Raw genomic sequence first — 27516 nt, 5'->3', positions numbered from 1 at the left:
TCCACTGTGGAGTGAGAAGTAACCTTTACTGCACTAAAGCAACTGAGATTTCATTTGGGGGCTGCTCATTACAATGGTCCACCAACCCTGACTGATTCAGCACCTTCATGAATCACTCTCGGGGCAGGCAGCCCCTCCCACCCTCTTCCAAACTCTGCTCTCCCTCTTCCGTGTTTCTCCAGCCCCTGGTTCATGACTGCAGTTCATCACTGTCACCTGTCTGTTGGTGCATCTGTCTCCTGAACTAGGCTGTAAGCCCCCTCAGGACAGAGATGCTGTCTATTTATCTTAGTATTCCGGGTGCCCTGTTGGGACGTAAATGCGCGTTAATGTGCCCATGTCTCTCTCAAGCACTCAGGATGTTCTGGCATGCATGTGGCTCGAGGAGGTTCCCCCAGACACCAGCTACTGCTCTGAGGCCAACGATTCCACTTTCTGTGCCCTTTCCACTAGCTCCAGGGTTCCACGTTCTATAAATCATCCTCCCATGCCATGCACCCGATGACGGAAATACAATACGCGGCTAATCTCCCTCCATTACTGGATGATAATTTTCCACATCAGCAAGTAGTGAGAAAGGCTGGAGCCATCACTCTCCCCTCCACTGATAGCCTCTGACAGTGAAGATATCTTGATGCGGCATGAGCTTCTTATCCCCCAGTGTTTACAGAAAAGGAAGCGTGGAATGGGTGGGGGAGCCACGGGTAACTGTAGTGCAGGCGGGCTGAGCACTGGTTATTGGAGGAAATGGATCAAAGGGAAATTTAGGATGATTCATCTCCCCTTCCATCCCTCTGCTGAGCGACTTTAACTCCCAGGTGTATAGATATATTTGCAAAGCACCAAATTAAAATCAAATCAGCTCTTTACTGGGTGCCTACTCTGGGCAAGGCCAAGTGGACACAGGTAGGTCCATTCTTCAAGTGACCCATGGCTTTAGGTAGGTGACAGGACTTCTCCAAAGATACCACATGTCAATGATCCCCCCCGGGGCCCCGTAGTGCTGAGGTCCTGGGATTGGAGACTTGGAAGTGATGACGCTGTAGCACTGCACGGCCCAGAATCATCAGAGACGGTTCTATGACATTCCTCTGTACTTGCCAAGGCAGGAAAGTGGTAAAGCTACAACTCCCATTCCCAGAGCATTCTGGCTGATCAACACCCTCCTCTAAGCCAGTCCAAAGCAACCCTGAACTGAAGGAAACTCGGATAGGTCACAGAATTGATACATCTCCTTCCAAACAAAACCGCCTCATAAACCATTCCAAAGGGATGGCGCTTGACCTCACTTCGCTTTTTCTTTCCATGAGCAAGGTAATGCCATAACTTCTTTCCATGCTTCAAATATAGTTCTCAGAATCATAAAGTTCAACTTAAAAAAATCAAACCCATGCCCTACTACCTGTACAACCGCCCCCACCCCCACCTCCGCTCTTTACCTCCTTCCTCCGTCCACCTGCTTTGCATATTAGGCTGAAGCGATAAATGCCACAACCAAGGAAAATTCACAGGCTGTTCTGGCTGGGGGACTGGAGGGCCCTCTTCTGGTTCCTCCTGGTGGGAAGAGAAGGGCAATTCCTGAGGGGGCTTGTGGTAGAGACCAGTATGGAATGGAGGGAGCAGAACCGGGAGCAAGGCCCACATAACTGTGCAACTTACAAGCTGAACAATGTGAATAAGTTTTCCAAGCCTCACTTTTTCCATCTGCAAAATGGGGCAAACAGTACCCATGTGAGATGATCTTGAGCAAGATAAAAGGAGACCATCCAGGCCTTCTCCACATTCCATGCAAGAAAAAGTCATCCCCTCTCATGCCTCTGCCGCTGTCCTTCCTCTGTCCCCTAGCCCAGAAGAGCCCCAGAGTGCTGAAATGTGTCCATGATCCAAACTCAGAGTCTAAAAGTTGACTCCATACCAGTGAAACAATGACCCATTCTATGGGGAGTATGTGGGCACGAGGCAGCTTTGTCCCTGTGCTGTCGACTCCTGGCTTCTCTTCTCCTGGGACTATACAATTCTAACTTCTTCCAACTGTTCCTCTCTGCCCACTTTCACAATGCCAAATCATTTCCACCCATTCTGTCAACCACAATACACTCTCTGGGGTCTACCATGAACGTGGCTAAGACTGGAAAAACGGTATTTGGCCAACTAGGTATGAATGGAGGGCTATCAGACCTTAATTCTCTGATCTGAAGAGGATTCAATTCAATTCAATATGTTTTCTGGGGGGAAGTCTGTGAAATAGAAATCACTGCCCTGCATACTGAGTGGGAGAGTGAATAAGAAGTTACCAAAGCATGCTCCTGCCTCCTGAGAGCATTCTATATAACAAGAGCGCTGGGCCACCCCTGCCCACTGGTGGGTAGGTGAGGGTTGAATGCTGACGGTGCCTGTCCTGAGATGGGGGCTCTGGGAGGCCTGAGCCAAGATGTGCTCTCCGACCTGGGCTGGGAGGCGGCGGAGGAGCAGGGGAGGAAACGGGTGCTCTAGGCAGAGGGACGGGAGATGGAGAAAGGTGCAGAAACAGGACAGCAGCAGGCATTTCTGGAAAACAAGATGCAGTCTGGCTTTGTGGCGGGGCAGCAGGGAGTGATAAGGTTCAAGTTATTGGCTGGCACAGATTGGAGATGCCTGAAATACGGAGAGATGTTCAGGCTTTATTCTGTAGCCAGGGAGAGACATTCAAAGCTTTTGAACAAGGGAATGACACAGTCGGCTGCAGAAATACGAACTAGGCTGCATTACACAGGTTGCGTGGGAGTGGGGCTCGAAGGCAGGGCAGCAAGGGGGCTGCGAGTCCAGGCAGAGAGAGGTGAGGGGAGAGGAGGGAAGGAGTGAGAGGTCCAAGCGAAGAGGACAGCCCATACGACTTGACTGACTGAACACAGGCACTGATAACTGTGGAAGGGCACAGTAGAGGGAGAGGAAGGAGGCTTTGTAGCCCGGGGAACTGGGAAGATAATGAAGCCTCTGGAGAGAGAAGTGGGCTGGGAAGATGCTGGTTTGGGTCAGGACCCTGGCGGGCAGGCAGAGGATGCTGTCCTCCAGGCCCTGGAGAGGAACAGGGCCTTCATGCTCCACTCCTTGCCAAGGACCCCCAGTGTGCCTGGCAGTTCAAGAGCTAACAGCCTGTTTGCTCTGCCCCTGTGGGGTGGCTGGCTGGCCAGTGATCCCAGGAACACAGCTGCTCCCCATCCATATCCACTTTAAACTGCAGGAGAGCTTCCGGTGGCTCCCTGATAACTCCTGTCCCTCCAAAACCACAGTGTGGCCTCCACAGCACCCTACCCGGCCCCTGCTTCTCATAGGCCCCTCCACACAGCCTCTGTTCCCGCCATAGCTGTTACACAGTGAAAAGCAGACCAACACAAAGGCAGGTATCTAAAAAGAGTATGGGAATCCTTCTTCTGGTGTCTTTCTCAGCTGGTATTGACAATACTCTCCACCATAAACCTAGCCATCTGGATTCTGCAGTTTGTTGGCTTATCAAGGTTATTGTTTTGGCCTGGACACTCCCCTAAAGTCAAGCAGGCATCTTCGTAAGGGGAGCAGAGCCTTTATTAGCTGATGGCTTGGCAGAGCTGCCAGGCACCTTTATGCTGATCTAATGCCAGGCCCAGGAAGCCGTGAATGTCTCTTGTCAAAATGCTTTGTGGCTGTCACCTTCCCACTCCTCTGAAACACATGCCCATTGGTCAGTGAGAAGATTGCCACGCCTTCCCAACAGCTTAAGTCAGCAAGCTTTGCCCAAGTCTGGTGGTTTTGCTTTGGGAAGTGTCTGACAGCTCACGGAGACAGGTTGACGTGCCTACTTCGCACTGTATACACAACACAGGCCTTCCATACATAGCTCCCCTGGCTGGGAAAATGGCATCTGTACACTTATGGGGCCAGACAGCACAGCAGCCAGGCTGTGCTCCAAAGGTGATGTGCTACCAATGAACAGACCCCTTCTGGATCCTTACTACAACATGGCCCCCACCCCCGCACTGGGTGAGACGCCTCTCACAACACCAAGTCCACAGGACCTCGCCCATGGGTATGCATGACTACCAGGGCCAGAAATATCCATCAGTGGTTTCACTGCAGAGCCCCAGTACTCAGCCCCACTAGTCACCATGGTCTTCAGGCAACAGCACAATCTCATTGCTTAAGAACTCCCAATGCTTTCCCATGGCACTTCAATTTCCCTGTCATCACTGCTGTTCACACGTATGGGGGGCTCTGTGCTTATTCACCTGTTTCCAGTGGTGCCTTCCAGGCGTTGAGGGTGACTGAGGGCTATTGGAGAGCAACTGTGTTCATGAAAGGAAATGACTTTGAAAGGATCTCATCGGCGATGCCACAAGGAAGTCAGTTCTGAGCAGACAGAACAATGAGCCAACTCAGTCCAGTGGCAGTGTGAGCTCACCTGCTCTATCAGCTCAGAGCTCAGAGCATGGCAGAAGGTGCTTTGCCAAAACTTGCATATGGCATGCACTCACGCTTGCGTGTGATCATGTGACTCGTATGTGCCATGACCTTCCCATGCTCTGGGCTATATCAGGTCATGGGGATACAAGGGTGAATTAAAGGCAGCCCAGTGAAGGAACTCTCAGTGTAGCCCAGCAAGCAAGTGTAACGAGGTGGATGTAATTCCACAAGATAAGTGGGGACGTGCCCCAAGAGCTACGGGGACAGAGGGACAGTTAGGGAGTGCTGCTGCCTGGGTGTCTGAGAAGGCTTCTGTAAGGAGCACTGTGGTCTGCAGGGCAGGGTCCTGCGTGGGGAATCTGGAGCCCTGGGTTTGAGTGCTGACTTCAGTGACATTTAGCCAGGTGGCTGTTACCCACCTTGGGCTCCAGTTTCCTCACCTGATCCCTCCGGCAACTTTCCAGCACTCAAGTTTCCAGGGCTCTGATTAGGACCAGCTGAGAGTTTACGTGAAGGCCCAGGACTTACTTCCAGGCTCTGCCTTAAGTATCTGCTTTCACTTCATGGCCTGGCAGCACGATCACTTAACAGTGCGAGGTATGAGCAGAATCAAGGACGAAAACAAACATCAGTGTGTCTTCTCACGTAATCAGAGCCAGACGCTTCATGGGATTGTGTTGTAGGTATCCAGAGGTCCAGGGTAAATATTGATCAAACTGATTTTTTTTTTAAAAGATCAAATAACTATGTACATGCCCTTGACACATACATAATGTAAATCAACGATATTCAGGTTACTGCTCTCAAGCCACATGGGGCCCTTTCGTGGGCAACCTGCAGCTCTTACAAGCCTTCCAATTTCTTGTCTCAATAATATGTGATCCTAGACTCTGTGGGGCAGGCAGCAGGCACGTGGCTCTGCTAGCTGGTTATGACTGCAAAAGTGGCTCCCGAGTCACACAACTCAATACTATGAGGTAAATATTTAATCCTGCTTATCTGCATGGAAATTCAATATTTTGGTTCCACCGTCTGTCTGTCTTTTTACATGCTCATCCACATCAATGTCTGGCTTAGACTGCAACCTTTAGAGAGTCAGGGCTGCATTTAAGTTGTCTTAACGACATGAGAGAGAGATTCCCGTAAAGATGGATATTTAATAAATGTGTTTTTTGATCTTGAAGAGGAAAAAGAAGAAAATCTGTCTCTTTTTCTTTATGGCTTCTCCCTCTAGTGTCTCACCTTCTATTAGATTTAACACTGGAGCTGGAAAATGAGCCCCGTCCCTTGAAGCAGTCCATCTCTGCTGATGACAATAAACCCGTGTGGTAATGATGGTTTTGCAATGGGTCCCTTCACAGGGGCTGCTCATTGCTGCTCAGAGGCAGGGAAGAAGCAGTCACTAGAGTGGGCAGACCTCAACATTATCCTAGTCTATGCCCAGAGAGAAAAGGGGCTTGGCTCTTGGCTGCCCCATTTAGGAAGTTGCATCCAGGGTAACAGTGCATAAACATGCCCCTTTCTTGCCGTTTTGGCTCTGAAATGGCTCTTGAGTATCAAGTCCTCTTTTTTCCAAGACCGTCGGTAATCTGTTGCAGAGGCAGTGACTAGTGTTGGCATTGCTGTAGAAGGGAACATCATGATGGGCTAAGCTTTAGACACTAACTGCCTTGAGGCCATGGGCATGCCAGAGTCTGTGTGAGTGTCCTCCTGTCCTCTTTCTGGTTTCCTGATGGCCAAACTCTTCAGGTGGCTGGAAGCTGGGCCATGCCAAAGAAGCAAGAAGCCTGCAGAGCAACACTCCATGCCATTGCAGGAGGCATGCAGACTCGAGAGATGCACAGGGTAAGGCTGATTCGCCAGGAAGCTTTCTCCCCAGTATTTCATCCAACAGCCTGTGTTAAGGCACCAGCAAGTGAGCCCCACATTGCTAAGCGCAATGGTCAGTTTCCAGTCACAGCAGCAACACTCACACCCCTTCCTTTGCATTCCCTCCTGTCCCTCTGACCGTGCCTTTAGGAGTCCTGTTTGCTGGTTCTTTCCCTTTATCCCAATCTCCAAACATCAGTAGGGCTAGGACTCAGTTCTGGGACCGCATCTCACTTCTGTCTACACTCACACCCCAGTGATCTCATCCAGAGATCCAGGGGATAAGTATCTTCTATATGTTGTTGACTCAAAATTACAGTTCAGCCACAGATCTCTCTCCTGGAGAGGTTCATTCGCTATTACATACTCAACGTTTCCACTTGGATGTCTAATAGGCACTTCAAACTTCAGGGTCTGCGATGGCTTTCCTGATCCTCCTGCCCTGACACCCGTTCCTCTCCCAGACTTCCCCATATCCATAAATGACAGTTCCACTCTTGGTATCATTTAGAACAATTGCCTTGGAAAATGCCTGACCTCTCTCTCTCACATCTCATATCTGATGCGTCTGCAAATGACATCGTCCTGAAGTCTGACCTTATCACTTCCACGGGTGTCAAGACCAGGCCCAGCATCTCCTGAGGCAGCAGGCACCTGACGGGACCCCTGCCTCCCCCTGGCCCACCTTCACTCCATTCTGCACATGGCAGGCAGACGGACCCTGGTGAGGGTCTGTCAGATCGTGTTGCTTCTCTGCTCAAACCCCTCCAGAGGCTCTTTGGCTCACTCCCAGTAAGAGCCAAGTTCTCACAACAGTTTATATACCCTACTCCCTGGGTCCCACAGCCTCACCTCACACCACTCACCCCCTTGCTCCCTCCTCTCCAGCTGCACAAGCCTCCTCAGCTCCGGATTCATCAGTGTGGCCCCCGTCTCATTGGCCCCTTCTTGCTAACCCCTAGAAGGCTATTTCCCAACTATCTGCAGGGTGCCTTTCCTTGCAGCCTCCAAGTCTTTATTCCAATGCCGCCTTCTCCGTGAGACATTCCTTGGCTGCCCCTCTGAAACCACAACCTCTCAACACTCTTCCCCCTTCACTGCTTCGCCCCTCTCTGGCGTGCTATTTAATTTACCATCTGTCTCTCTACTAGAATCTAAGTTCCACGAGGGCAGGGATTTTTGACTCCCGTGTTGACTGCTCTATCACCAGTGTCTACAACAGTGCCTGGCAGAGAGCAGACCTTTCATTTGTGAGTGGGTGGACTAATGAATGAATGAACTGGAACATATTTTTGCATATAACTTACTGGCCACTTCACTTACTCTAATATTTAGAGAAAAGCCTCCCAACTGCATGCTTTCTTTCTGTTGTCCTTCCAGCCCATTTCTTCTACTTCCTTGGTGACTTTTGCAGCTTTCCCTAAGAAAACAGAATCCCTGGGCTCCCCTCAGGTATGCTGTGTGTCACCAAGCAGCTCCTGCGCTGCACCCAGCCCCTCCCTAGCCTCACACCACGGGAATACGAAAGCTGCCCAGGGAGAAGCAGAGTCACCATAGCTGCTGATGAAGAGTGATCAGCCTTTTCTCTTAAAAGATGACTTAGCTTCTGAGCTGAAGAGAGTTGGCAAACATACCATACTGTAGTCTTTTAGAAGCTTCAAAGGCTAAGATATTATGGTAATTGAAACACACATGCTTCAAACGTAGCAGGATTTCTCCCCTTGTATTTGTTTCAAAGGGCAATCTACGAAATTCTCAAGACAGGAAGACAGTTTCTGAGCCACTGTCTTGCCTTTTTTGCAAGTGAATTAGGCCTCCGATTCCTTAATCATTTCATCACATCAATTCTACTTTTAATTGGACTTCCCCAACAGACGCAGTCCTTTGGATTCTCTTCCTGGCTCCATTCCTGTCTCTCACGTTCCACTTCATTGCATGTGTCCATCTTACTCTGTACACCTTGCTTTTTAAAATATTCATTCCCCTGCCTCATCCCCTGGAACTGTCCCACTAATTAGCATTTCCACTAACGAAGGAGCCAGGCTCCCATTCCAGTCCTCCCAGGACAAGAAGCAGACCCCCAGGGCTCCTCCAGCCGTAAGGAAGCAGTGCAAGGCGAGAGAAGCCAGTCTCCAGAGTCTAAGACCATCCATATCTAGGCTTAGGAAAATCTTGGCGAGACTGTCTATTGGGGTAGGCAGCTCATTACGCTCTTCTCAAAGTTTGTCAAGAAATTTGGGTAGATGGGCCTTGTCAATGTGATCTGTTCCAGCTGCAAAGAATACTCCATGCTGAGAACTCTCCCAGGAATTTATTCATTTAATGGGTTAGATGGAGAAGCCGCACACTCTCCCTTGGAAGCTCCTGCTTTAGGCAGAGAACAGAATAGCTATGTTCTGTTATCTCAGTGGACAGCCACTGGCTGCTAAGCATGTAGTGGCTATTGCAGGTTTTCAGTAACACATGCTACAGAAATGCTCATCACCATAAGTCACAAGGGAGGGCCAGTGCTCTGACTTAGGGTGGAGCCAGGAGCCAGCACACAAACTCCTGCATTTTAGAGGTGTGCTTCTCCGTGGCTCACAGGCCAACTTGTTTATTTAGCATACCACTCAGTGCCACAAACGAATCCACTACTCCTCAGTTCCATCAACAGTGTAATAGAAGCCGTCAGGCATTTTTCCAGGAAGACCCTCAACGGCATCATGGCTCATTGTTATAACCCATCAAAGGCCCTGTATTCCAACTTGCAAAACCACTTAGCAGAGCACAAAGGCCTCCTTAGGTTACTAAATTATGTTGTTACCAGTCCCTTGTTGTTTGTGTGCTTTAAATTTGTATTTGCTCCTTGAGCAGTGTTATCAGAAAGGGAGCAGTTGATAGATTTATTAAATCTATCTTTGAAATGAGGGAGCAGAGATTCTGCTCCCGTGAACATCTTTGGCTGTCTTTGTCCCTTCTTCCTGCACCTGTTTCTGCTCCTGGCAGCTCTGCTCATCGTCCTCTCTGCTCAGGGTGAAGTTCCAGCTCCCTGCCTTTGTCGGCATGACTCCACGCAGCCAATGCCCTGGACGGTTCTTTAACCTGTTTGCTTCCTGGACTACTCTAGATGCTCAGTGTTTAGGAAACTGTTTTTAAGTAAGGCTGCTTGAGAGGACAGAAATGCACCTATTCAAACATGTGTAGTGAAAGAGAAAGATATTGCACACAGAAAAAGAAAGAAAGAGTATGGTTAGAGTCACAGAGATTGAGACCAAATGAGATACAGAGAGTGGTCAGAGTTAACCCAAAGGTTCTCAAATTTACTATGCATCTTGATCACCTGGGGGAGTTGTCAAAACACAGATTCCTGGGCCCCATCCCCACAGTTTCTGGGTCAGTAGGTCTGGAGTGGGGCCCGAGAGTTTGCATTTCTAACAGGTTTCCAGGTACTGCCGATGCTGCGGGTCAGGGGCCACGCTTTCAGAACCACTGGGCTAATCTGATAAGAGCCTGAATTTTCATGATCCATCATTTTTTACATATTTGTGAGTCAATGCCATCCATCACTCTCATTTCTATCCCAGCCACAGCCTATCCAACAATGGGCCACGTGAACCCCTGAGGAAGGGATTTGGCTCAATTTCCATCACCTAGTTGGATTCTGCCAAATTCCTCTGGGCTTCCCCCAACGCTCCCACTTACCACTTCCCCAGGTCTTTGAAACTAACCCCCTTAAGAAAAACCTTTGGCTACCTTTCCTACGAGAAAGCTCAGCAGTGTCCGGAAATCTTCTGCAAAGAGGGGAAGGATACCTGAGCAGGTATAAAGTTTTCCGGGCAGCTGCTTGGCAGACATTGTTCCTTTCAAACAAGCCTGTGCTTTCAAATGGGAAGCCTGGGCCCTGGCCCTAAAAGGTGGAACCTGGAGGAGAAGGATCTCTGATTTTAAACAAGCCTCTGCCTTAGCAACATCTCAACTGTCTTTTAAGGTGAGATATTCTAAAAGGAGCATGAGGTTTTCTAGATCGACAGCTATGATTTCCCGCATGTGAGCGATGTCTGTGTGTAGCAAGACTGTGACTGCCATCAGTGAGATAAGTGCGGCTCCAGGAAGGCACACCGTGGGCTGCCAAGAAAGGGTGGCAGTCAAAGTTCTGTGTTGACCCCGATGTTGTTTCCTCTCCCCCAGAACCCAGCCCAAACACAGAAGAAGACGGCTGCTCACTGTTTCGGGGCTTCTCCTCATCCATGCCTTCGTCCTCGTTCTCGGGATCGATGTCTTCGGCCTGAGTGATCCAGTCCAGGTAGCCTTTGAGATCCTCTTCTAGCTGCTGCTTCTCCCGCAGCTTCTGGAAATCTCCCCGGGCCTTGGCCTTCTCCCTCTCTTTGGAAAACTCTCTGGTGAGAGTGAGAGGAGGGGCAGGGCAGGAGAGCACAGAGGAGGGAACACCGAGAAGGGTCAAGGATGGAAGGAGAGATGGAGATAAGGAGAAACAAGAGTCTTAATTGCTTTGCAGGGAGAAACCTGCCCACACGCCCCTACTTTCCACAGATAGCTCCGCTAGCCAGCCTAGGTTTTGTCTACTCTCACCTCGATGGGAAGCGCCAGTAAGGGGACAATCCTGACACAGGCCAGGAGAGGCTTAAGGGGATGGATGAAGTCCATCTCCCTCTTTTCCTGGATCATGATCACAGGCTTTGCTTTTTAATAACTGTTCTCCAAAGACCTGGAAACCCGTTCCAAGCAGTAGCTAAAAACCTCCACCACCATTCCAGAACATGCATTTCCATCCCACCCAGTATTGAGTGGCAGTTCAAAATTCTCCCAAGGATCTCCAGGTGACACGAGGTGTTAGACCAGCAGTGTACCAAAGCCCACTCACTCGCACCAGGTCCTGAGAGCCAATCATTCATGTCTCTTCCCAACTCTGGCTTCAGGGATGGCTCACTGGTAGCTTGAGATCGGCCACGGTGGGAATATTTACACCACGGTAACTGGCAAATGCTGAAAACCAGGGCTTTCCCCCCAGAGAGCCTATTGTTAAATATTTACCAGTACACCACTGATTTGGGACCCAGGAGATTTAATGTCCTCAATCTCTCTTCTTATGATGAGCTCAATCTGCCACTCAGCATTCCTGGAAGGATATTTTTTCTAATCTAGAGAAGGGTCTCTCCTACATGGAGACAAATGAAGGTTCCAAACACAAGAAAATGTCCCGGGGGCTGCCCTTTTGGTTTAAAGAAATCCAATCAGAATGGAAAAATACCTAAAATCAAGATGATATAAAAGTTAAACGATGCATTTGGGTTTAAAGTAATAATGAGTAGACGTTGAAACTGGAGTGGGATTTGCTGGAAGAAGGGCCTACTGAAAAATTTCTGACACAATAACTATTTCTTTTCTACGATTCTGTCCTAAGTTTCTCTCTGACTTCGAATTCACTTTCTGAGCAAGGAGGAGCCTGGCAGCAGAAGGCAATCATCAACACAGCAAATTCTCAACCCTCAAAGCAAGTCTGTGCCTTTTCTTGCAAAATAGGTATGGGGAGTATTTTTGGTTTTGACATGCAGTCTTTGGGGAATGAGGCCCTTGGTGGTGCGTGGATATGTGTATTTGTGTGTGTGTGTACATGCACAGGACATCTTGGTTAATTCTTGGAGCCATATGGTGTTTTCCTCTCTCACCAGTGAAGGCCTCGTTCAGGGCAAGAGGCTGCTGGAAGCACCTTGGAGAATTTTTTGCTCAAGCCACACTCTAGGAAAGGCACCATGGAAGGAGGGACGGCACCACAAACCATTAGAGGGCAAAGGGCTCTACTCCTGAGTCTACTGTCCTGTGGGGCAGTTCCATCACTACCTGCACTGCCTAGTGCTTGCATTTGGCCTGTGCCACTTGGGAGTGCACTGATTTCAGCATGCACCGTCTTTACGGTGAGATGGAGTTGGGGCTGGGGTGGGGCCTAGGGAACTTTTTAATTGGGAGAATGTGGGGGCTCTCAAGCTAACCAGTTCTCTTCAACTGCTGCCTTAATGATGCTCTGGTTTGGATTGAATTTTCCTCTTAAATTTGATTGAATCCAATTCTAATTGGATTGAACTTACTGCTTCTTGGGCTTCCTGCCAACCAGCGGGTACCTTCATTTCCTTCCCAAGGAGTTTTATGCTAGGGAAAAGCAGACAGATTGACAGCTCACAACGGAGAGGGAAGCTTTGCTCCTTCCCTGTTGGGGATGATCACAGAGAGATGCCATCCCCTCTCCTCCTAACCTTTTATCCCCTGTACCTGGTTAAGCCTCCGGGGCCTTAGTCTTGCTCCTGGAGACAGTAACCTCATATAGCATTTTTCTCCCTATGCAAATCAACTCCAAAAACTGTGTTTCAAGGCCTCGTCTCTTGACTGTCTTTCTGTCTACCTCCATTTGTACCCCTCTGGGGTGGGTTTGGAGTTGCAAGGGGCTGAACTTCATAGTCCCTTGTAAGGGCTCACTTCAGTTCTTTTAGGTGACTTTGCAGAGGGTTCAAGTTCTGGTTACAAAACACCTACCCATCCTTCTTTTGGAGTTGGGAGAAGAGGACTGGGACTCAACTGGAGTATGGACAATTGGCCCAATCCTGTTTTACAGCATCAGCCCTACGGAATGAAGCTCACCATCTATACCCCAAGGTCTTTGGGGATCTAAAATAAACATCCAGGGGGAGAAATAGAACATGAGGTAGGCTGCTGATTCTGCCTGGCTTGAAGATAATTTTCCTCATAGAGGAGGGATGTGTTTTGGGAGTGTGAGAGGGATGGAGAAGGGCTTTAGTCAGATCTGGAGCATGGCTGCATCCCATGGAGTGTGAGGCACAGCCAGGCTTGAGGCTGGATGGAAGGTGAGCCAAGGTTTCCCTCGGCAGTCCCCACACAGGAAAGGATCTGTTGGTGGCAGCGCCTGGCTCTCTTTATCTCCTTACCTGGATGCCAGCCATGTTCCTGCTCTGGGGACTGAGCTAATGAAGACATGGAGCTCCAGCCTGACAGGCTGCACCAGGCCCAAGGACTACAGCCGACAAGACAATCAGTCACTGCTGTGGGATTTGTCATGAGACAGGACTGCGTCTCTCGCCAGCAATGGCCAACATGAAAAATGAGGGGTGGTATGGAGAGCCGGGGGCCAGGGCTCAGCGGCGTAAAGCACGCACGGGGTGGTGGGTGTGGAATCCAACCAACAGCCCGAGGCGTGCTAGGCCCTTCCATCGTCGATACCGCCCAGGCTCCTTATTTGTGGATCCCACATCTACAAATGCGCCTACTCACTAAAATGTGTTTGTAACTCCAGAACCAATACTCACGGCACTTTTAGTCACCTGTGGACACGTGCAGATGACAAAAACTCTACGTGTTCCCGCTGAGGCCAAACAAGGGGACATGCAGAGTTCTGCCTTCCCAATTCGGCCCTCACACTATGAGGTGTCCTTTTCACCGTCCACTTAGTGCCTCATTTTTGAGACTGTCTCATTTTTGTGCTTTTTGTTAGTGATTTTGCTGTTTAAAATGGCCCCAAGCATAATGCGGAAGTGCCATCCAGTGTCACTATGCGCAGGAGGGCTACGACGTGCTGCACAGAGAAAACACGTGCATTAAGTAAGCTTCACGCAGGCGCGAGTTACACTGCTGGTGGCCACGCGTTTAATGTTAATGAATCAATCGTATATATTAAATAAAGTGTCTTTAAATAGAAACACACTTAAAACAAGGTTATGTATTGATTGGTTGACAAAATGTGAGCAGAGGCTCACAGGAAATAACTCTGTGGTTCCCCAGGACTAACGTCTCAGTGTTCACTACTTCATGTTTGTGGTGACTTCATGGAACGTAACCACCATGAATAAGGGGCACTGACTGTGTACGTTGGGCCGTTTCTCCTGCTCCCACCCACAAGGCCCGTGTGTCCTGACGTTTCATTGCTTTCTTCTGGTTCCAGATACTGTGTCTTAACTGTGGGGCCGTGGACCAGTGGTACTTCCCGGCTGGAAAATGCCTACCTCCAGGGGTTCTCTGCTTTCTGGGGACAAGACACGCCCAACTCCCAGTGGAAAAGGGATGGGATGAAAGAAATCATGGGCCTATGTAAGAAATCGTGGGCCTCTTGCCAACCAGAGGCGCACTTCCCAAGCCCTCTGTTTGCAATCGCTTAAAAACAAGAAGTAACCGGAGTCCAGAGTCCAGAGGCTTCCACCTCATTACAGCTTCAAGGGCCATTTCAAGAATCTCATCATCACTGTTGTAGACTTTACTCTAGTCGGCTGGAGATTGAGCTTTCTGAGGGGAAGTAATCATAATCGGATTATTATCTATACAAGCACCAGCCCTATGTCTTGCATAGGGTTAATGTGAGGACCATCAGATAATGAAGTATTTAGAAAAAATCCTTTAATTATTCTATTCTTTATATTGACTCTATCTGGCCTCATCAGAAATAGGTGTTCTGGATGTCTGCATGCTCCAGATAGAAGAGGTCTAACCCTCTCAGGGCCAAAGTCTGAATTTCCATTAAAACATTTTTTTCTTTTTTACTTTTAGAGACAGGGTCTCGCTCTGTCACCCAGGCTGGAGTACAGTGGCACGACTATGGCTCACGGCAGCCTCAAACTCCTGGACTCAAGTGATCCTCCCGCCTCAGCCTCCTGAATACCTGGGTATTATAGGTGCTGCCACCACGTCCAGTTAATTAAAAAAAAATTTTTGTTTAGAGAGAAGGGGTCTCACTATGTTGCCCAAGATGATCTCAAACTCCTAGCTTCACATGATTCTCTTGCCTCAGCCTCCCAACACTGGGATTATAGACATGAGCCGCCATGCACAGCCCTGAATTTCCACACTTTAAATGGAAGCTTTATGGAGTCATCTTCTCTACCTTCATGAGCAGAACATACCAAGCACCATTCAATCTGTCCTTAGTGACTGAAGGACATGATTTATGAGGATGAGTTACTGCGCTGGGCTATAAAATTCTATTATCCTTAATTGCTGGAATGTAGGGTTTCACACTCCTCCCAGTCCCAGAAGGCTCCAAGACTGCAGTGCTATTCAGTTAGTGGCTTCGCTCTCTTTCAAGGGCCATGAAGATCTGCAGGGCTGCCTGCCCCTCTGCTAAACAGCCCTGCCCTGCTGCAGGCCTCTGGGTGGTTGCCTTTGCAGCTTCCTGCTGGGATTCTGTGTGCCTGCTGGCTGTTTCCCGCAGCCTGTGCTGATTGCTTCTGTGCCTGCCCGCTCACTCCTCTCACCCTTCCTACTGCAGCTTCTGCTCTTCCCCTCTCCACTTCTCGCCTGCCATTTAAAAGCATGGGATGGACCTGTCCCATGGATTTGGGGAGAGTACACCACAGAGGTCAGGAACAGAGGCCATGGATTCACATTGCTTGAGCTCCGCTCTGCATCCTATATTTTTCACTTGCTGGAACTGAGGTCGTTTCGGCTGCTAAGCCTCACTTTCCTTCTCTGTAGAATGGACACAGGAATAACCCCAGCTCACTGAGTTGCCATGGGCATTAACTGAGTGAATCTAGCAAAAGCGCTGAGCACAGAGCCTGACACAGAGAATGCTAGGGACTGTTAATGCTGTCACTGTGACAGTCAATTTCATGGAGCTGTGAGACCTTTTTGAAAGCTTCTGGAAGTGTAGCTTAATCAGAAGTCTGATGAATAAGTGGGCGTTTGACTGCATGGTCAACTACATCTGCACCCAGTAAGTGGGTGACTATTCTACAGTCCTGGCTAATCAAGACCGACTGGAAACCATTGCTTCTGAGTGGTCAGCCAACAGAAGCCTGATTCCAGCTTTGGCACTGCATGGGGCGGGCGGGAACCAATTCAGAATGGCCAGCCCTTGACACATAAGGAAAGGCCTCCTTAAACCAGAAAGGGGAGGTGCTCACCCATACACGCCTCTTTCCTCTACAGAGTAGACCCTTGGCCAAGGAAGCCTTGGTAGATGTTCTATCAGTGATTCGGGAGCTGCAAGGAGCAGATGGCAGCTCTCAGAACGGGTCAGGAAACAAAGGTTGGGGAAGGTCTCCAGGAAAGACCAGCATATAGACTCAAAGACTCCTAAGTTCAGAGGTCAAATAGCCTTAATGTTCTTGTTCTGAGTCAACCAACATTTCTGAGTATTACTAAGCTTCAGGTTTGGGGTGAGGTGTCTAAACACACTCTAGCACATTTAGGCTGAGTCAGCCAAGATATGGCCTTCAAAGTGGCTTTTTCTCCAACATCAGCAGCTTCTGTCACTTGACTTCACTGCTTTGATTCCACCAGGAAGATTACTCCTCTGGGGGGCCAAGAGTGACTGTGGACAGACGCTCTGCTCAGGGAGGACCCTCAGGGTCCAGCCCTCATTCTCCACTTCAGGCTCTTGGCGGGGGGTTACTTGCTCAGATTTGGTTCCCAATCTCCAGGGGAAGAAAGTGGAGTTACATTCATTTAAAAGTCTTGAGCTGTGGCTTGTGTTGCAGTTCAAGCTCATTCATCGTAGATCTCATGGGAGGCGGTGCCTGAGTGCCTGAGTGCTGGCTCTGATTCTGCTGCTTACCAGGGAAGTGACGCTGTACAAGTTGCTTAACATCTCCGGGCTCACGTTCCTCATCTTTACAAGGAAAAGCATTTCTAACATTTGATGATTCTGTAATTCCAGTTATAACAGGCACCAAGTAAATAATAATCATTGTAATGATAGCACCATTATTGGGCCCTTACTATGTACCACCGTGTTAAGTATTCTGAAAATGATCTTATCCTATCGTCACAGCCACCTATGCACCGGAATTATCACCTTCCCTTTTTCAGATGGGGAATCTAAGATTTAAAAAGGTGAAACCACCCAACATTATGCACCCAGCCAGGGCAGAGCTGGCATGTCTCAATTTCTGCTTTGATTCAGGGTGATGAGGTTGATTTTTTCAATCCTTTCCTTGGAGATTCACAAATAAACACAGGGGCATTTTCTTGTGTTTGAACATGAAACTGAAAACCTCTCTACCTTCCAGGCAATGAATCCGAGACTTACGTTGTTCTGCTCATCACTGATATCCCTGATGGAAGACACTAGTCTCTTGTGTGGTCTCACCTTGGAAAAAGGCATTTTGTCATCAAGGTCTCTATCGGGCCACTCTCCGTGGGAGGCGGAAGGGCTGGGAGGAGATTGTTTCCTCTACGCAGCTCTGAAGGCCAAGCTCACTGCTCCGCACTGCATTAGCGCAGCTGTAGGAGCTGGGAGTAGCTGTTCCCAGCTTATGTACTGGGGAAAAGTGGGGCACAATCTTTCTCTTTATACCTAAATTTCTCCCAGCATTAACCTCTCTAGATATTCAGGAAAGACTACAAAGCAGCTGACCAGTCTCAAGCAGAGTAGAAGTAGATTAACCCCCTCCCCCAAGTGGCAAAGGCAGCAGAGTGGTCACCCATGAGCCGGTCACCAGGAGCATTTAGGTGTTAGGCCTTGGCATGGCTGGTGTGGACTTCTGAAGAAGAAAGTGGGCTGAGGAAATATCTCAGGCGTTTCCATGATGAAAAGCTCCCTGACCTTCCAACCACATGCTACTTCTACCACGGGCTCTCGCTATGTTGTCCAGGCTGCAGTGCAGTGGCATGATCATAGCTCACCGTGGCCTTGAACTCCTGGGCTCAAGTGATCCCCCCGCCTCAGCCGTCTGAGTAGCTGGGACTACAGGTGTGCACCACCATGCCCAGCTACTTCTACCACTTCTAATTTCATGTGAGCAAGGGCTGAAATTAGGTAGATGTGATACTTGCAGCCGACTAGATAAAGTTAGAGGAAAGTGTACCCTCTCTCTTCTATTCTTAAATAATCTATGGCTTCAAACAGTTAAGGTTCCTTTCCGTTCAGAAAAGGAAAGTCAGAGATAGACTGCTCAGTCTACGAATTAAAACAGAAGAGAATTAGATGTTGAGTCTGTCTTTGTTTATGTTTTAAACCAGTCTCTTCTTACCCAGGCCTGTTCACCAGAGGCCATGAAGGCACAAGGAGAAGGGCCCTGCCTGCCTGGACAGCTACCTGAGGCTGGGAGGGGCTGGCTGGACCCAGTTTTTGTGGTGAAGCCAGCTCTCCTCCACTGTCCACCACCGAGACCAGTGGCACATCTGACCCTTTACCCAGCCAGGACAAGGACATCCACTTCAAGGCTCCTGTGGTGACCCCTTATCCCAGGTTCATCAGAGCCAGAAGAAGAACACAGCCAGGAATAGCAGAAAGAATAAATACAAATAAATGGAAAAATCAAGACCTTTTTCCTTGGTCCTGCTTACCCGCTAAGCACACCGAGAACCAAGTTAAGTACAAAAAATGACCCTATGATGATTAGTGTAACAAAATAGATCCAGGGCCAGTCCCTTCCTACGGCATCATTGACCTGGAAGAACGGAATGATAGTTAGTGAGGCACACTCAGCAACCGAGCACGGCCAGTGCCGGTCCCCGGCTCCCGGGACACTGACCCACGCAGCGCCGGGACCCGGGGACCCTCTAGGTGCAAATCAGAGCCCAAACAGCCTGCCCGGCCAATGGGTCAGAATTTGTGGTTGGACGGACACTTTGTGGTGGTTTTCCTGGGCCTGTCAGGGTCCCGTCCCTGAGGACCCTGGGCATGTATGGAGTGGAACCTGAGACCTTGCTCGGCTGCGTTGTGGAGAGGACATAGAAACGGTCAGCTTACCCGCTCAACACACCGAGAACCAGATTTAGAACGAAAAAGGATCCAAAGATGACCAGACTGACAAAATACACCCAGGGTAACTCATAGCCCATAGCGTCCTGCATCTGGAAAGACGAAGGAAAGTTAGGAAAGAAGCAGAATTGGGTTACAGCAAAGAGGCAGGCAGCAGGTGTGAGCAGATCGGGAGGAGACAGACGGGGCTGAACGTGGGCTTTGTTCATGTGCCCCAGGATACCCATGTTACCCGGGGCATCACCCATGTTCAAAGGACCTCCTGTGACCGAAGGGGACCTCAGCCGGCTCTGCCTCAAGAGGAATCACTCTCTCTCTCTGTGGTTTTATTTTCTGAAAAAGAAACATTTCTCCAATGTTTTCTATTCACTTGTCTGGGAAAATGGGTCACCGCAAAAATTAACTTCTTCAGCTGGTTTTAGCTCACTTGGGTTTGCGTGGACATTAAGCCTTTCGTTGCCCCGGGAGGCCCCTGACCTTGGTGTATGAAGTGCATCAGCTCCTCAACTGATAGGCCTGGAGAACCGAAACCTCAGAGGAGGTGTGAGGAAAGATAACCTTCCTCAAGGGCTTGCCACCTGGACCATGGGCCAAGCCCAGAAGTTAAGAGGCTAAACCCCAGTGCTTCACACATACTGCGGGCCACCGGCTGGGAGAGGCAATCATTTTGGTTTATGTATTCAGAGGAAGGTCCTGTGACTGCAACCACAGCTTAGATGGACATGGTCCTTAATGTGGGAACTGACTGTAACTAACACCCTGAAAGGTCACAAACCCTTACAGCAGCCGGAGGCAGTGGTGCGCTGGAGTTGGCTCCTGGGGGCTGTGGGGAGCTCACTGTGCACATCTCTTCCCAGCTGCGTGTGCAGCAACCACACTAGTGGCTTGAAACTGACCATGGTGGGAGTATTTACACCACAGAGATAGGCAAGCAATAAATCAGCCCTCTGTACCCGCTTTCTCTAAGAAGAGATGCTTAAACATTTATTAGCTCACCACTGCCTGGAGGGGGGACGTGCAGATACATTGCAGAGCTATGCTTCCATCAGAGGAAATTTATTCTGATTTAGTTTCTCAAATCTCTCTCTTCTGATGCTTTTTGACTACACAGGGTTAAGTTCTGGCTTCCTAGAAATGAACCTCACTTTGTCCTTGTGATTAGCTCATAGAAACCCAAACTTCCAAGGCACACAGGCATCCTGAATGAGTCACATCAATGGATCTCCAAGTGTGGCCCACGGACGAACAGCCTCAGCGTCATCCGGGAACCTGTTCAGAAATGCATATACCTAGACCTCACCCTGACACTGTGGGGGAGGCCCAGCAACCCGCATTTTGACAGGCCCTGCAGGTGATTCTGATGCACGCCTGAGCACCACTGACCACACTGTTCTCTCTAGAGCTCCAAACTTCAAATGCAACAACACCAGTGTTGTGGCTCGTCATGTACCTCCACAAGGTTGCATAGCAGTGTTCCTCCAAGTGTGGTCCGAGGACCACCAGCATTAGAAACATCTGGGAGAGTTATTAACAAAGCAGACTCCTGCCCCACGGCCCCAAGATCTCAGAGTGGCCCACAGTCTGCATATTAACCTCCCCAGGCGATTCTAGGCTGTACTCAAGTTAGATAACCACCCCACGATTTCCACCCAGGGGCCTCAAAGGAGTTCAGGCAGGTGGGATACTAATGCCCTCAGCCCTTGGGCTTCGCAGCTTCAGCAGCCGCTTGCATTTGCCTAAGTACGCTGGATAAACATGTTCTCTGCGTGCAGGGAACAGAAGACTGAGAAGTACCGAGACACCCAGCTAGTCTGACTGGTATGAAGTGTGACATCCCAATACGTTCTTTACGGATCCGTTCATATATATCTGATACTACTAAATTTTGGTTAGGAAAATTCACCCAACGTAATCATTGTGCATAGTGCAAACATCGCATCTGGGGGTCTCTGAGGGACCCCCATGTTCATGGGGAGAGAAGATGCCCAGCATGTGCCCACTTGGCCGTGCTGTTGCGAAATTCAATCGAACGTGGGTTTACTGAGCGTGCTCATGTTCCCTCGTCTGGTCTGCTTTCCCAGAGCGCTTCCCACTTGGTATCATTACCTATTTATTACGTTTATTATTTGCTGCTTGTCTTCCATGCTAGAATGTGAGCTCCCCAAGGACAAGTGGTTTTGGCCTGCTTTGTTCACGGGTCTACCCCAGGTGCCTACAAGCATGCCTTGCACATGGTAGGTCCTCAGCTAATGCTCTTTGAGTGAATGAGTGAACTTGATATGTGCTAGGCACTGTGCTGGAAACACAAAATCCTTGCTAGAGGGGAGACAGGAAATGACCAGGCAGCTACAGTGCAGGCTGGCAGCTGCTACTGCAGGAGGAAGCGTGCAGGGTCCCAGAAGGCTTCCACCAGTGGAAGAGTGGCTGCGTGAGGCTGAGCGGGGCAAGGGCCAGGCTCAGCAGGCCTGTGTCAACCTTGCACTGCACAGCCACTGAAGGCAATGGAGACAAAGGGCAGGAAGGAAGCCCCAGAGTCCATGTGGTCCTATGATAGCAACGGAGGTTTGCAGAAGTTGGCAATTGTTAAAAACAGAGCCTATGGCTGTAAAGCCATCCCGGCTGCAGGATGGAGGATTCTCCCAGTGGCTGAACTCCTAAAATATCCAGCAAAACAGCAGCTGTTAGGAGAGGCAGGGTGAAAGGTCCTTGTGTCTCAGACCCTGTCCCCATCCCAGGGAGCCTGGGAGCTTTCCTGTAGCCAGAAGGTAACTGTCTGAACCAAGAGTGCAAAGGAAACCATGCCAGACTTCATCACCAGGAGAAGAAAAACAAACCCGAGCCAATAGAGGATGGGGTGGGACTGGTGACACGAGATTAGGGAGAGAAAGGCAGGAGAGCCCCAAGAGCTGCCTGACCACAGACCACACCGACAGCCTTGCTGGCCATGATGGGCTGTGGGCTGCAGGTCCCATTTGACCATGGGAACTGTGAGGTCATTCTTTGATTATTCTTAGCAGCGGTCACATCAGAGTCCACATTTGTTCAACAAGTATTTACTGAGCGCCTCCCTGTGTAAGGGTTCTGTTGTGTATTGGACTCTTTGCTACAGTGAGAGCAATGGGGTTGAGACAGCCCTGGAATGGGAGTCCCAGGCACCTGCCAAGGAAGAGGGAAACCTGGATCCAAGGTCACGGGAAGCCTGTGGGTGTCCTTGTAGCTTTTCCTCTCTCAGAGTAAATCCTGCTAAGGAGAGTCAGAAGCAGTCCCATTCTTTTCCTCTAAATGACTCTACTGCTTTACTTTTTTGAAAGGGTGGGGTGGTCAGGAAAAGCTTTTAAGAACTATGGACTCCCACCAGAAGTACTGCACACTGCACACACACAGCATCCTGCACACGGCCTCGAGGGCACACGGACACCCCGAAGCCTGAGCAGGACCCCGTGGTATGGACCCACTCCAAACGACTGGCCTGTTCTGTTCGACCCCGGAGGAGCTTTCCCCAAGTGTGCTTCAGGGGATGGGGAGTGGCAGAGGAGGTCTGTTCTTGGCAAGCTCCCCTTGCTCCTCTCTGGATAATAGACCCCACCTTCTTCAGGACACGTAGGAGCAGCCAGTTCCAGGAGGCCACGGTGTGCTCACCACGGTTCCCCTCCCAAAGCTGCCTCTGGAGCCTGGGCAGATGGCAAGTGGGAGTTGGGCTTGATGGCGCCCAGGCAACTTCCTCAAAATGAAATCTTTCCTCACTGGTTCCTCACACCCCTTACATTTTGTGAACATTTAACCTCATGAAAACGCAGCCTTGGAGGCCACACAAACCCACGAGCCTTGGAGATTTCCTAGGGCCCGAGCTTAGTCTGGGAATCCTTTCCTCTGTGCCACACACAAGGTGAGAGGCTTCCAGCATATGAAGGACTTCAAAGGGGGGGCTACAGACCTCAAGGTCATGGCCCCACAGACAGCCAGGGCCATAAGAGGAAACCCATGTGTCCCCCTTGCCATCCCACACTTCTGCTTTGGTCCCTCCTGGGCTGTGGGCTGGTTTTTTAGAGCTTCGAGATGGGGAACAGCAGGGGAAGGCAGGAGGCAGGAGGACAGACAAGACATGGAGATGGATGAGGCCAGTGTGGTCCTCAGAACCCCACCGCCTGGGTGAGCAATGCTCGGCCGCCACAGAAGGTGATTCTCTGACCTGCCTGGCTCTGGTCTGAAAGGAAAGTTCTCCTTTTGTTTCCCTTTTACTTTCTCCTCTTTATTCTGGGCCACCTACTTTGGGGGTCTGGCTGAGTAGAGAGCACACAAAGCTGGGTGGCTCTGAAGTAGGGCGATGCCTGGAGTCATGAGATTGATGTCCTAAAGCAGCTGAAATGGAGCTATTAAGAAGACAAAGAAAAAGTCAGATTTTTTTTTTAAATGACCCAGATTGCTGACACCCTTATTTAGAGGTGAAATAAAGGATAGGTCTTCTAGAGCCATTAAGCCATGTTCCTCGGGTCTCCTGACTTTCCAAAGAAAAGTCAGTTCATTGTCTGTAGCCTTGAGTGCCTCCAGGCCCAAGTACTGGCAGGACGGCCCCTGCCTTGGCCGAAACAGCCTCACTACAAAGGGAGGGGCATTGAATGAAAACTACTACCAAAGAACCTTTGGAAACCAGCATCTAATTCCTTGAAGGGAACCCCAGATTTAAACCCTCAAGTTCACTTTTTCTCTTTCCCCAAAAAGACAAATAGGGGAATAAGCTTCCCTAGCCCATCTCCTCAAGGCCACTCTCCTGCCTAGCAGACTCCCACGGGTTCTCAAGCTGTGCGTACCTTTCCTGTAAGGTTCTTGGCACAGGCACTGTGGATCCAAAAAAACTGAATCGTTTCAGCAAATGTCGAGAGAGAGGCTGACACCTGCCGTGGAAAGGCAGGAGGTGTAAATCTCTGAAAGCCAAGGTGCTTTACACTGAGCATCACTGGGGGACAGGATCTGCTGCTGCCAGTGAACACCAGTCAGCTCAGGGCAATAGCTCCATCAACCTGCGGCTTTCATAATCTGTGTCACCTTGCTTGCTGGGACACGGGCAGCTACCTCATGGAGCACTGAGTGAGTAGGAAGTTGTGGAACAAGCTTCTCCTGGCTCCTCCCCACCCCTGCACCTGCTTATTGTGTGCTGAAAACCCAGGAGTGCCTCAGAGCCCAGGTAAATGCTTAGTTTACATGGGGGAAGAAAACAAGCTCCTAGCACTAAGGCAAGCCAAAAAAATAAGCTCCTCCACGTATTTAAAACTCCCTGGACTCAGATGGACTCAGGTGCTGACATCATGTGGGAGGCTGGAAGCCGTCGTAGACAGTAGTTGGCCCCAGTGTGAAGACCTGTGCAGGGGACAACTGGCTCACTGCCATAGTGATGTTGAGAGAACCTAAAATCCAGGTCCCTGCAGCTTCCCAAACTGAGACAAAGCTTGCTTTCTCCAGGCAGAAGAGCCTTCTCTCCTGGTCCAGCAAAGCCCCACTTGGTCCTGGAGTGCTCTGTGCCCCTCAGGGCTATCCTGCTGCCACAGAGGGTACTGCCTCACACAACTCAGTTGTGTTCCTCTGCATGTCCTGCACCTCTTTAGTTAGACCTGAACTGCCTGGGCAGGCCTTCTTCTTCTCTGTGCTCCCACATCCCTCATCCAGGAAACAGTAAATGCTCAATAAATGTTTGCTAAATTAAATCACAGAATCATAAGGACTCATGTAATACCAGCAAAATAAATAAAACGAAACCCAATAATTAAAGAATGGCTTTGAGAGATGCTGACTCTCTTCCTTGATATGCTTCTGAACAGCCAGTTTACTGTTTAGATCAGGGATTCTCCATCTCAGGCAACAGGTGCACTCTGGGGGCAGCCCAGGGGCAGGTGAAAAGTCAGGGACCACAGAGGTCCTAACATGGTCTCTACTCCGATACCTGAGAAAGAGCCCTGGACGCTGGGTCTGGGTTACTTGAGGGTTTCTCAGCTCCTCACTTAGAATGACTCTTAGGTCATCACAGAATTCAGCTCTACCTTTTATGAAATCTTCAGCAACTCTACATTCTGTAGTGAAAGAGGTGGCTTTGTGAAGATGGAGTAGACAAAAATAGGGTAAAACACCCAAATTCAACCTGCTTGGATGCAAAAGGTCTTTCTCATAAACAAGGGATATTTCGGCAGCACCAAGACCAGAGACTAATAGCTGTCGTGTGTGTGTGTGTGTGTGTGTGTGTGTGTGTGTGTGTGTGTGTGTGAATTTAGTAGAAATACGTTCTGCACACATCCAGACACGTAGTGGGATGGCAAGATGAAGGGTGGAGTTGACAAGTGACTTATGAAAAGTTAACTGATTAGATTTTTGTTCCAAGGATCTCCTGTTGGCTGAACCAAAACAAATCCCAGGTACTAGAGAACACACTATTTGTGACTCTAAAAAAAAAAATCTTTCTTTTATATGATTTCTCATTAAGTATTTTTTTACACCCTTATTTTTAAGTTTAATTTTTAACTTGTGGAAAAACATCAGTTGAAGAACTGATCACGGAGAAACTAATGCAGGGGGCAATTGGTGGCGTCAGGAAGAGGGCGGCCCCAACAGGATGGGGAGGGGCATGAACCCAGGATGATGTGGGTCAGAGGCTCTTTACTGTGGTTCACAGTGTGCCACGTTCTTGGGGATCCCAGAAGGGCATGGGGTGGACAGAAGTCAACAGAATGCTCCTGATGAATTATTCAGGCATCGAGATTCCTGAAAAGCTAGAAACACGTCCTCTGGTGTGACGCCTAGTCTAGCTGCTGCCCCCCCCTACAGTTCTCACCTGCAACCTTCTGCGTGTGTCCCAAACCCCAGACCATCTGCCATGTCATTCTGTTTCCCATGAGCAGGGGGCTCATTTCAAGTGCTGAACACAAAGTCAGCACTGAAAAGATGTTTAATTGATGGATGTTTCTGTTACCTGACTGTGATTGCCCGCAATGTGTAAGAGGTCATGCTCAGAGTTTCAGATCAACCGGAGTTCTCAGAGTATGCCTACGAATCCCATAGACAAGGTCCTGCAAAGGAGGTTGACCCAGCAGCCTCTTGAATCCTTGAGATGGCACATGCGTAGACCATGGGAGACAAGCAGCCTTGAATGATGTGCAAAAGACTAGGGATGTTTAGATTTTTGAAAAAAACAAAATATGTGAAACTAAGAATGGAAACCAATGGTAACGTTATACAATTAGGTTCTTCCCTCCTTGGTGCTTCACTCCTTCTGAGGAAGGCCAGTGCTTTTTATCTGATCACACTCCCCACACCTGCCCATCTGTTTTTAAGAAGTTTGGACATTCTGTGAGTGAAGGATGAGTCTTTGACCAAAGAAATAATTTCCTAAGGAAACTACACCCCAAACCCAAGTTTTGTTTAGTTTCCAAATCCCCGGTATCCACCCTTCTTTACTCTGTCATCTGCACACTCCTCAAACAGAATAGTAGGTAGAAAAGAAATGTTTTCAGCAAATTGCTCGGCTTGTTGGAGCCTCAGCACAATGCATGGCCAAAGGCTTTCATAGCTGAAGCAATGTTCAAGTATTACTTGACCAAGTCTGATTGTATTTTTAGTCCACTCTTTAAAATCGTGACAATGGAATGCAATAACGGATGCTAGAGGAAAAGAGAAAGAGACGGTATCATCCACAACAGGAAACAAGAGCTGCCATCTGCTAGGTGCCTTCCCTGGTCCCTTCTATCTCAGGCCATATCCAGCGGCTGACCAGTCGCTTCTTTGATGCTTTAGTGACTTACTCTTTTCCAGCTGTTTGGTGATTTAGAATGAATGGAGCTCTGGGGTTTCCATGCATTACTACACTTGAAAATCTTGGCTGCTCCTTCTCAAGTCCTTTAGACTTGCCCTTTGTGCTTGAAGGACAATTCATTCTTCTGAGTGAAAGGCCTTACTTCCCCCTCCTCCCTGTGGAAACTATCCCCCTAGAAGGGTTCAAAGTCAGCAGCATCATACCAGCACCATGAGGTTCAACAGGTTAGATTTCCAGCGTTTTCAAACTCCAGCCTGGAAATCAGAATCACCTGGAGAGCTTTTTCAAAATGCAGAGACTGGGGCCCTGACTTTAGAGCTTCTAATTCAACGGCTCTGAGGGAGGTTTGGGTATTTTCATATTGACAAAGCTCTATGTTTGATGCTAAAATATTTTGAGATTTGAGAGTCTGTGCTTTGGAGATACTGGCCTAGAGGCTAAGGAGGAGGGACACTGGAGAGAAAGGAAGAGGGAGAGGGAGGAAGAAGGAAGGAACAGCCACAGAAAGGTCAAAGCAATTAGAGAAACTGAAAGCAGGAGTACTGGGCTAGGCAGGGCTTCTATCATGAATACCCACGTTTGAGTTTTAGGTGTGTGTATGTGCACATGTGTGTATACACACATGCAGGTGCACACACACATACAAATGCACACACACACAACATGGCCATATTGGGAAGGTGCTGGGAAAATCAGAGAGAGGCATGTCCCATAAGCCTGGGATTGTTTC

General features: G+C 49.2%; 1 protein-coding gene across 46 annotated transcripts in view; it reads right to left on the bottom strand.

The window, feature by feature from the left end:
* CACNA1C (calcium voltage-gated channel subunit alpha1 C) overlaps positions 1-27516 on the bottom strand; it is a 729498-nt gene that overhangs the window by 173880 nt on the left and 528102 nt on the right. For 25 of the 46 annotated variants that reach the window (XM_017946457.3, XM_017946456.3, XM_017946452.3 and 22 more), the window contains exons 8-9: positions 18574-18677; positions 10492-10664 (exon numbers count right to left, since the gene is read on the bottom strand). In XM_017946457.3, the coding sequence (XP_017801946.1) occupies positions 10492-10664; positions 18574-18677 (277 nt within the window). Of the gene's footprint in view, positions 1-10491; positions 10665-18573; positions 18678-18979; positions 19084-27516 lie in introns of all 46 variants that reach the window. The other 21 variants (XM_009217701.4, XM_009217708.4, XM_009217709.4 and 18 more) reach the window with 1 other exon arrangement.

This window comes from Papio anubis, chromosome 9, assembly GCF_008728515.1.
Source record: "Papio anubis isolate 15944 chromosome 9, Panubis1.0, whole genome shotgun sequence".
Taxonomy (NCBI): domain Eukaryota; kingdom Metazoa; phylum Chordata; class Mammalia; order Primates; family Cercopithecidae; genus Papio; species Papio anubis.
Note: the sequence above shows the minus strand (reverse complement) of the source record. Positions and strands in the feature narration are given on the sequence as shown.